Raw genomic sequence first — 11,275 nt, forward strand, 5'->3', positions numbered from 1 at the left:
GTGAATGTTAAGTGAGGTAGTCTAAATCTTAAAAGAACCTCTGCCATTCCCATAGCTACATTCAACCTGCTAGCTGACCAAGGCCTTGCTTACCAGTCTGACAATAGGTAGATGAAAGGGATCATATAATATATTTGTATGATTTTATCCCTCTAATCCTGAGGCTGCTTTTACACTTACACTGTGGGTTTGCTGTCAGTTTGGTTCCAATATTGTTGGCTCTGCCCCTTCAATAAAAGTCTCTTTGCAAAGCCTTCATTATATTCTGACAGAATCACAAAACAATCTGTGCTGAAATGTGCTACAGAAATGCTAAGGTTGGACTGAAATGATCAAGGACCTTGTTACATAAAATACATTTCAGACACTCTTTCCTAATATCCTTCTTTTGGAAGGATACGCAGAGCTGTAGGTGCTACACACAGCCAGCAAACAGTGCAAGCTTTGATGAAATTTCCCACATTTTACTTCTATCATTAGTTCTTCTGTTGTTTAGTATCTATCCTGCTTCCTCCATATTACCTCACTGTGACTAGGTGAGCCAAGTGTCTGAATACCGAATAGGCATTATTGACTTGTAAATGTGGTCAGACATGTGGTCATCCAGACGGACCATGCTGTGAATTCGGCGACAGGAGGTCAAACGTTTTTCTGCAGAAATCGGTCCGTGCTAACCGAAATTCGAACCACTGCCACCAGTGGCCGAAGCTGGAAGTGCTGTTGAGGTGAAATGTCCACAGGGAGGTGCCAAAAGCAAAGTGTGTTTTTAGTTATAAATGATGTAATACAGTCAACAAGAATGCATATTTTATTAACCTTACCCCTTTACCAAACACTAAATCTAACTGTCAGTGGAGTAAAAATGTAATTTTAGAGCAAAAATGCAACCTCTGAATCATGCTCACCATTGTTTATGTAAATGCAAGAACTTCCTAGTTTCCATGGGACTAGAACCTTTGTCTCAGAGATTGCTTGCATGCCACGCAGATGTGGCTCAGGAAAAGGTGAACATTTTTGAAGTGATGCAAAATAGAGGATGGTGCTTATCAATAATTCGGCAGAATGGATATATTTCAGAGTACATGAACCTTCTGAAGCAACATGTCGATATCTCATGTGATCTTGTTGGTTCATCTAGCTGACGTCAGAAAAGTTGCAAAAGTTCAGAACAAGCTTATTTTTTGCAGCTTACTTTTAATAGATGGTCTTCTTGTATGGGAGAGGATTTTTTTTAGTACTTAAAGTTACAGTTCTCATAGCACATTAAATTTGATTAGGGGAAATTAGATTTCTTCCAAAAAGACTCTAATATAATATAATACTCTAAGAGAATATAATAATTAATGCGAAAAATGTGAGAGAATAGTTTCCTTGGCGCAAGCCCCATCCTATGATTTAGAGCTCAGATGTTCGCTCGAACCATAAAATCCTGTGAGAAAAAGATGATGACAGGGGAAAGGAGCTTACCCCTTACAGCAGTTTGGGACCAAAACTGGCGGTGATGAGGTGGTGGAGGGAGAAAACAATGATGGCATAACGAAGCAATGAAGGACAGCTGTACTTAGCTTCTAAAGCATAGGTTAGATGAGATGCCTAAACTGAATGAATGACATTATACTTACTACTAGTCTTCCTGACAGAACTATCGCTTAGGCTTCCATTTCTCATTATGTGACCCCATTAAATGATTAACTCTATAAAGTTTCCAAGTGAAAAGTATCACAAAACTGACATAAATGGTTCTACTTTCTATCATGCTCTTAAAATGTCTGAATAAGCAATGAAAATGTCAGTGTCTGAAGTGGGACTGGAGATTACATTGGCTTACGATAGGCTTTGGCAGCTTGTTTGGTTTGACAGCAGCCTTTATATTCCCTGTGAGATGAGCTGAAGAGACCAACAGCTTGATAGGTCTTCAGAAGCTCGCTATAGCCTGAGCATATAATCAACCTCCTAGTGCCCACAGCTTCAAGCACAGGCATTGCTCTTTGCTCTCTAAATTTCAGGTACTCTGCAAAAATGTGCCAGAGTCATACATAATAGGAATACAGAGCATGTCTGTTGCTTTTAATCCTCAAACCTCTCTGTGGCTCGGTTGAAAATGATAGGAAGGAAGAAGCGGATCAAGTGGGGGAGAATTTTTGCACTGACACTTGTTTTCATAGCTTGCTCTATTCTCATCCATAATTCATGATCATAAAGCGATTTCTTGATGCCTTCTCCCTAATGCCCCCCTCCCCTTCAGAGCAAAGAATGACAGATAGATAGATAGAGAAAGCAGAAAACAAATGACAAAGACAGACAGGGAGTGACAGAAAGATTCCTTTTATCACGCATAAACTCAAAAATAAAAGGATTTTATGTTGACATAAACTGTAGAGGAAACATTTACAAGAATCATCTCTCAATCTTTATCTCTCTTTCTTTCTTAAGGGAAATATAAGGCATGGAGAGCAAGCGAAAGCTTCTCTGGTGCATTATAAGTCAGATGGTAGATAGTGTTATTTCCCACTCTCTTTCACTCTATTTCTCTGCTCCCAAGTGAGGGCGTACTGATGGAAGCAGACGTCACACAGGCAATGCAGGTCTAATTTGACTCATCTCTGTGAGAACAACCAGCAATCAGGTGCACCATTCCGCTTCTCTCACTCCTGATGGCCCATGGGACACATCCATCTACACATTGATTCAATCAACCTCACAACTGGAGCTCAGGAAGGTTGTGATTCAGGGCGATGAGAGCAAACCCAACAGAGCACATAAACATGCACAATATAATATATAATTAATCCAGAATGATGATCAGTTGCTCCTTGTTCTATTACTCAGTAATGTGTAACTAACAAAAAACTTACACTAAAAATGTTCATGTGGTGACATCTAAATTAACTGACTTTATTCCATTTAAAAATATTAAAAGCACTGAATCAACCTGAATACATTGGGTTATACCAACTTTTACACCGGTTTTTAAGGGTTAGATCAGATAGAAATAGCTTGATGTTGTGGTAACAATTGCAGGTTAACACTTTTTCAGCGTGGACATCTTCATGAAGCCTACACTGTCTTGTAGCTCAAGGCTTTGAAGTCTGTGCAAGAGTTCAATGCTAAACACGGAAAGTTAAATCTCACCCTCCCACTTTGTTCACTGTATCACATGATGTCATTTCAAAGCAGCTGCTCTTTTATGAGGTTGAAAGACTTCCGTCAAAAATGTTTGCGTTGTTTTTTCCACATAGTGCTTTGGATCATTTGACAGTCCAGATTAAATAAATTTAGTCCTTCAAATAATTAAGCTAACAACAAGAAATGTATATAGTTATCATCTAAAAATAAAATCACTACTTTTCAGAGAGATATAGATTTTGTTTTAGGGGAAACATTAGCCATTCATTTTTAGCTCACCTCTTCTTAAAATATTCTCATAAAAATATATATATATTATTTAAAATAGTTTAAATAAGTTACCATAACCATCTTCTGTGCACTCTAACTGTCATCCTCATGTCCTCATAATATATATATGATATATTTTAATTTGTCCTACCATATAACCTCATTTAGCATGTGACAGTTCCTCTGGGCTACAATGGAAGCTAAGAGGGCCAGCCTAACACTCATAGTAAATAGGAGACCTGTTTTATTATTCCCATGGGGATAAAATGAAGGAGAATGGTCATCTGACTGTGCCAAAATATGGCTGAAATGAGGACCAAGTTTCTTGCTTAAGAGAGAAAGGTGTATCTAATCATAGATTATTCTCTAAATACAGAAGACACTGAGTTAGCCCCACAGGAAACAGATGGCACCAGATTAATTTAACCAGAATAAAGACTCAAATCTTAGTAGGCACTCAGGGGGTATAAAAGGATTGCATCACATGAAATTTTGAGTTCTTTTCTGATGCACTAAAATCCTCAAAGGCTACAGGCCACTCTTCTTTTTTTTTTTTTTTAAAGCATCCAAAGTGGATATCTACTGTAGATACCATATTTCTTTGCCTATGGCCAGTCCACCCCTGCCTCTATCCCTCATGGCTGGTTGATCACAGTGTTGTAGTCCACAACCTTTGCAAAAAGTGGGTCGGCAAACCTGACCACAGAGAGCCTGTCACAGAATAGTCTTGCCATTTATTTTAGTAAGACAAAAATGCAGATGACTAAATGTAATTATCCTTCCCCTAACTTCAGTAGTACCAATGAACAGCATTGCCAAAAGCTATGTTCATGCATATTACATTCAGCTGGTTATCACTGCAGCTTTGTGGGGATGATGTATCTGAAATGCCATAGAGTTTCAGTAAATTATGTCTCTAACTGAAACACTTCCTGAATAAGTGCTATTGTGACCTGAAGAATTTAGCCACAGTAACCTCATTAATTTTATGAAGTCTGCTCTCTTAATTCCTCCCATATGCCTTATCTCATGAAAATGATGTGACTGTGGCAAAATGTTTGCAAAATGATATTACGTGGCTTCTTACACATATTATGGCAGTTCTGAGGTGAAATGTCCACAGAGTGGCACTAAAAGCAAGTTACATTTTTCCCAAACAGATGAGTTTTTAACTCTATTGGGTTGCAGTCAACAAAATCTAAATCCCTACCATAAACCTTAAACCTAAACAGACAGTGACGTAAAAAGCAAATGTGACAATGGTGGTGCTTCAACAAAACTTTCAGCTCACGTGTCAACTCGCATGCCATTTAGGACTTGTATTCTGGTCCTTTGCATTGCAATTACAACAATCTGTCAGTTGAGCTACTGCGCAATTTGGTTGTTTTTTGACAACCTCTAAAATGTAGTTGGTTATGTAATGCAAAAGCTCAAATGTATTGCCTTACAAGTCATGTGCTATAGTGAAAGTGTTTAGATGTCATAAGGTAGCATTGTGTGAGAAACAGGGCTTTAACTGTGGATTTAAATTATATTTAAAATAACTGAAAAAAATGTTGGCCATTTTCAGAAAAATTATACATGAAGTCTTCCGTCATCATTACTTGCAAGTGTGCAAGGACCAGTGAAAAGGACCAGTGCAAATTTATAGTGAATATCTGCCTCTCGACTAATTTTGCTTATAAAAGAGCACATAAACAACTCACATTCACTCCCTTCCTCACTCTCCCTCTAAACTCTCTTACTTGAGCAAGCAAACACCACAAAGTAAGCGAAACTCTGGGTGCAAGGATAGTCAGAGCTGAGGAAGCCTCAGTAAGCTGCTGAAGGCATGCAGGATTATGTTCCTCAGCAAGTAAACAAATGCTTAAAGGAGCGCTGTCTTCCTAAACGCTCATCCCTCAGACCACAAACCTGATGCCCTTTTTCTTCAGTTTGAAGAAATGCAAAGAATTACAAAAAACTAATTTCCATATGAATTAACCTTCACCACAGGTTTATGCTGTAATTAAAGCACAAGACTGTCTTCTGCTAAAAAAAAAAAAGATCCTTATTGCACATAAACAACATGCACTGCAGTCTCTGAAAAAAATAAATAAATAATTATTTGTTAGTTTTATACTCACTGGAGTATATATATTGCAGTCCAATTATATAAGGAAAATGATTCACACTGACTGTGAAGTGATTTGATTCATATTCACTAAAACTGTGATAGTGATGTGTTTTGTATGTCCTGCTCTCAAAATAAAGTGTGAGGTCAACAAGGTATGAGAAGGAAAAGTGCAATAAAAATAGGTCTGGGTCTCACACAAATGGCAGATCTTTAAAGAATAATCAAAAACATAAGTGACAAGAATAGAATAGGCTCAATTTTCAGGATGTATTTCTTTACATTTTGTTTATTTTTGTGCTGGCTCATATAGTGCTACAGTATACAGAGATATGTAAAACTACATAGTAACTGGTTTGGTTAAATTCTTAAAGGAATAGTTCACCCAAAAATGAAAATTCTCTCATAATTTACTCACTCTCATGCCATCCCAGATATGTGTATGACTTTCTTTCTTCTGCAGGACACAAATTAAAAATTTTAGAAGAACATTTCAGCTCTGTAGGTCCAGTCAATACAAGTGAATGTTGGCCAGAACTGTGAAGCTCCAAAAAGCACATAAAAGCAGCATAAAAGTAATCCATAAGATTCCAGGTGTTTTAACTATAAAGCTCCACTTTCACTTTCGCATTCTTCTTCTTTTGTTTTTTGGCTATTCGTATTCGTTGTGCATATTATCGCTTACTGGTCGGGGTTGGCCAAAAGTGGAGATTTATAGTAAAAAAGGACTTAAATATTGATCTGTTTCTCACCAACACCTATCATATCATGTCTGAAGATATGGATTTAACCAGTGAATTCTTATGGATTACTTTTATGCTGCCTTTATGTGCTTTTTGGAGCTTCAATGTTCTGGCAACCATTCACTTGCATTGTGAGGCCCTGCAGGGCTGAAATATTCTTCTAAAAATCTCTGTTTGTGTTCTGCAGAAGAAATAAGGTAATACACATCTGGGATGGCATGAGGGTGAGTAAATGATGAGAGAATTTTCATTTTTAGGTGAACTATTCCTTTAATACTTTGTTGCCAATAAATTATTTTTAAAAAAATCCATTAGATAACACAGAGCATAAACAAGTTGGTTTTATGAGGCAGTGAAAATGAATGGTTCATAGTTACTGGCAAAATCCTTAACATGGCCAAATAGTACTCACCTCTCTCAAGAAAAGACATAGTTGTAGAAAAATATTATGAAGTGAGCTGTGGTTTTGTCAGCTCAGTTTTATGTGCAATTAGCAGGGTTGGGAGGGTTACTTTTGAAATGTATTCCATTACATATTACAGAATACATGCTGTAAAATATAATTTGTAACGTATTTCGTTAGATTACTCAAGGTCAGTAACGTATTCGAAATACATTGGATTACTTCTTCAGCACTGGTAAATTTTTTCACTTGTTTTGACAATAAAAACTCTGCCAGTACAGTAAGACAAAATACACATGTTAAAAATACATTCTCTGAAAAACCTAAATATCTTATGCAATGTTGTTTCTAAAACAAGATAAATCAAATTGATCTTGTTTTAAGGATTTTTAGATATTTTTACAAGAAAACAATACAAAAATTATCATCAAGAATATGATTTTTGCCCTAATATCAAACGTCTTACTAGAAAAAAAGAAATTATGATCTAATGTGAATTTTCTTGATAAAAAAATATGATCGTGCCTGATAACGTGCATGTAAAATGGCCAGAAATAGCATTTTAGTTTAGCGTAAAGCTGACAATTTACACAAGGTTTATTTCTATTTCTTCTGCTCCAAACTTACTTCTCTGTCTGCTCGTATGAATGTCACACATCATAAGAAATTGTTTCACCGCTGTTCAAATGCACTTTGGATCGCATCATTTATATGTATAAATGTTTTCCATCTGAAAGGACTAAATATTAAATGAAACAAATGACAATAAAATGCAAAGTAATCTCTTCAGTAATCAAAATACTTTTTGAATGTAACTGTATTCTAAATACCAATGATTTTAATTGTAACTGTAGTGGAATACAGTTACTTATATTTTGTATTTTAAATACGTAATCCTGTTACTTGTATTTCGTTACTCCCCAACACTGGCAATTAGTACAGTCCAAGTTTCTCAAACTTTCCACACGTGTCAAGGGTGGAAAATGTCGTAAAATCACTAAATAATCACATTGTACAGGCACATGGACCCTACTGGAACAGCTAAATCTGCTGTAAAAATAGTTGGGACATCATTAGGTGTTTATTCAACTCTGGGCACTTTTAAGTCTCAGGGGTTGATTTTTATTTAGACTAACATAATTTCTGATTTGTTATATGAATGTCCCATTAAAACCGAACTAAAACTGGAGATTGTTTACCATGACTTTATAATTTACTTTTGATACTTTTAAAATGCCTTTTATGTATGGATTGTGATGTTTTAACATTGTCCCAGACCCAGAATTTGAATAGGCCTTTTAAACTTGAAAATACATTATAAAAATATGTATTATTACATGATTAAAACTATGATAATATAAACAAAGAGTTTAAAAATGAACATAAAACATTTCCATATTTATTGTGTGAACATAAATATAACTTATGAGCACAATACTTTTAACAGGCTTCATTTCCAATCAAGTTGTTTGTAATGTTGCTTAATTATGCAAAAAAATTTGCAAATGTTATTTAATTGTGTGTATTTGGGATACATAAAATGCTAGCTATGAAATTATCCGGGGATGGGCCATTTTATTAAAGACAAATTAAATAAACTAGTGAGAGTAAGAAAAATGTTTTAACGAGACTTTACTTTCTAAATGTTAACAGTGCTGAAAGTGCCCATAGTTGCAGAAACACCCTATTATGTAGGCTATTTAATTTCATGATTTTCTTCTTATTAATATTCTGCATTGGCAAATTAATATATATGATCAGAAGCAAAAATGTAAAGCAACCAAAACTCCCTTACACGTAAACTGTTCCCGAGAAAAATCTGTTCAACTAGGTTTATTCTCTTGAGTTGAATATCAACCATGCACGTGTATTGACGTTGCTCAGTATAAATAGAAGTGCAAAATGAGGTCGTCAATCATTGACGCACATGAGCACAGCGCTCCGATCAGTTTGGGAATGCATGGTTTATATTCTCGATTACATTTTTGACATGTAAGAGAACTGTTTTCAGGGCGGCTATAAAAATGTTATACAGCAGCACGGTTGCTACAGCAACGACCGCCCCGACGATGGATAAAACGCAGCAACATCAGTTTCATCCATGAACATAGAGAAAGCAATAGATACAGTTACGAAGAAAAGGCATATCGGTATTTTTTTTATTTTTTATAATATTAAAATGAGGTCCATGCCTTAAGATCGCGCGCCAAAAATGGTTGAAATGAGTCGTGGACGTGCCTCTCGATGCATTTACTTCTTGTGTTAAAGCTTTTTAGATGGAGTGAAGCTACAGGAAAAGATGAAGCCTTCAGAAACTTCAGAGTCCAAACGGGATAACAGCGTCCCCGCCTAGTTCATTTAGACCATCCATCAGATTATTCAGTGCACAGATGCGAAGAGCCTTTTCAGTTTTTACAGTGAAACGCTCGGTATGAGATCAGAACAAGTTACATGCGAAGCTTATTTCGCGTCTTACCTGGATATAGACGGGTCTCTTCAGCCAGATCCACGGTATCAGACCCCGTGCCATGATTGAACCACCACATTTCACAACACAAACCTACGACAAATACACCATTAGTGCACAGTGACGACCATTTAGACGATAGAAAACACAGTATATGAAATCAACTTATATCCTTTACCAAGCCAAGGTCTTTCTCGCCATGGGAGAGAGAGAGAGAGAGAGAGAGAGAGAGAGAGAGATGAAGAAGAGTATGTGAGGCTCCTAAAATGAGATGAGCAACATCTGCGCTCACGTCCACTGGATGAGCTCTCGAGACCAGCACGAGCGATAAGCAGTCAAACTCACATATAAACTCAATCAGACTGGAGCCTGAAGAAGTTTGTGCACATTTCATAGTGCTTCCGTGAGGGATTCGATTTCAGAATTTCTGGCTAAGCTGGAATACATGGTCAACAATGGGTTTTCTCCAAATAAGATGAGATCAGTGTCAAAAACATGTCCACCTCCTAAACATTTCACAACGCATAAACATGAGTTGAAATAAATACACCTAGTAGAAAATCATTTCTTCTTGGGGTTTGCACTGGATGGTCACTCTATTTAGAAACAGATATTTAAATATAAATATTTATCAAAGTTTTTGCATAGTCTCCATAGGTTAAAAGTAGATTTGTTGTAAATCAATAGTAATTAAAATCGCGGATCCTGTACAATAACTATGATAGGCCTATTTGTGATGACATACCTTTGTGCTCAAGTTTGCATACCCTTGGAGAATTGGTAATATATGTACATGGCACCAAAGAAAAAAACTAAATGACTCCTGTTCAAAAGTCTGCATACCCTTAGTTCTTAATACTGTGTATTGCCCCCTTTAGCATCAATGACAGCGTGCAGTCTTTTGTAATAGTTGTCTATGAGGCCCCAAATTCTTGCAGGTGGTATAGCTGTCCATTCATCTTGGCAAAATGCCTCCAGGTCATGCAAAGTCTTTGGTCGTCTTGCATGAACCGCACGTTTGAGATCTCCCCAGAGTGGCTGGATGATATTAAGGTCAGGAGACTGTGATGGCCACTCCAGAACCTTCACCTTTTTCTGCTGTAACCACTGGAGGGTCAACTTGGCCTTGTGCTTAGGGTCTTTGTCATGCTGGAAAGTCCAAGAGCGTCCCTTGCGCAGCTTTCATGCAGATGAATGCAAATTGTCTGCCAGTATTTTCTGATAACATGCTGCATCCATCTTGCCATCAATTTTCACAAGATTCCCTGTGTCTTTAGAGCTCACACACCCCCAAAACATCAGTGAGCCACCACCATGCTTCACAGTGAGGATGGTATTCTTTTCACTATAGGCCTTGTTGTGACCATAAAGCTTTTTGTGGCATTGGCTTCTTTCTGGCAACTCGACCATGCAGCTAATTTCTGTTCAAGTATCATTGTATTGTGCTCCTTGAAACAACCACACCACCTTTTTCCAGAGCAGCTTGTATTTCTCCTGAGGTTACCTGTGGGTTTTTCTTTGTATCCTGAACAATTTTTCTGACAGTTGTGGCTGAAATCTTTCTTGGTCTACCTGACCTTGACTTGGTATCAAGAGATCCCCGAATTTTCCACTTCTTAATAAGTGATTGAACAGTACTGACTGGTATTTTCAAGGCTTTGGATATCTTTTTATATTCTTTTCCATCTTTATAAACTTCCATTACCTTGTTACGCAGGTCTTTTGACAGTTCTTTTCTGCTCCCCATGGCTCAGTATCTAGCCTGCTCAGTGCATCCACATGAGAGCTAACAAACTCATTGCCTATTTATACACAGACACTAATTGTAATTTAAAAAGCCACAGGTGTGGGAAATTAACCTTTAATTGCCATTTAAACCTGTGTGTGTCACCTTGTGTGTCTGTAACAAGGCCAAACATTCAAGGGTATGTAAACTTTTGATCAGGGCCATTTGGGCAATTTCTTTATCATTATGATTTAAAAAGGAGCCAAACAACTATGTGATAATAAATGGCTTCATATGATCACTATCCTTAAATAAAAGACAGTTTTTTTGCATGATCAGTCATATTTTCAAAATCAATGCCAAAATTTCACAATTTCTGCTAGTGTATGCAAACTTTTGAGCACAACTGTAAGACATCAACAGCTAT

At 36.9% G+C, this 11,275-nt stretch overlaps 1 protein-coding gene across 2 annotated transcripts in view; it reads right to left on the minus strand.

The window, feature by feature from the left end:
• Positions 1-9,385, minus strand: part of LOC127449174 (divergent protein kinase domain 1A-like) — a 44,370-nt gene extending 34,985 nt beyond the window's left edge. Inside the window, exons 1-2 of one of the 2 annotated variants that reach the window (XM_051712416.1) lie at positions 9,301-9,385; positions 9,132-9,215 (exon numbers count right to left, since the gene is read on the minus strand). In XM_051712416.1, coding sequence (XP_051568376.1) covers positions 9,132-9,185 — 54 coding nt within the window. In that variant the 5' untranslated portion in view covers positions 9,186-9,215; positions 9,301-9,385. Of the gene's footprint in view, positions 1-9,131; positions 9,256-9,300 lie in introns of those variants that run through there. The other variant, XM_051712417.1, reaches the window with a different exon arrangement.
• Positions 9,386-11,275: the final 1,890 nt, after the last annotated feature.

The sequence above is a fragment of the Myxocyprinus asiaticus genome, chromosome 12 (genome assembly GCF_019703515.2).
Source record: "Myxocyprinus asiaticus isolate MX2 ecotype Aquarium Trade chromosome 12, UBuf_Myxa_2, whole genome shotgun sequence".
Lineage (NCBI taxonomy): Eukaryota > Metazoa > Chordata > Actinopteri > Cypriniformes > Catostomidae > Myxocyprinus > Myxocyprinus asiaticus.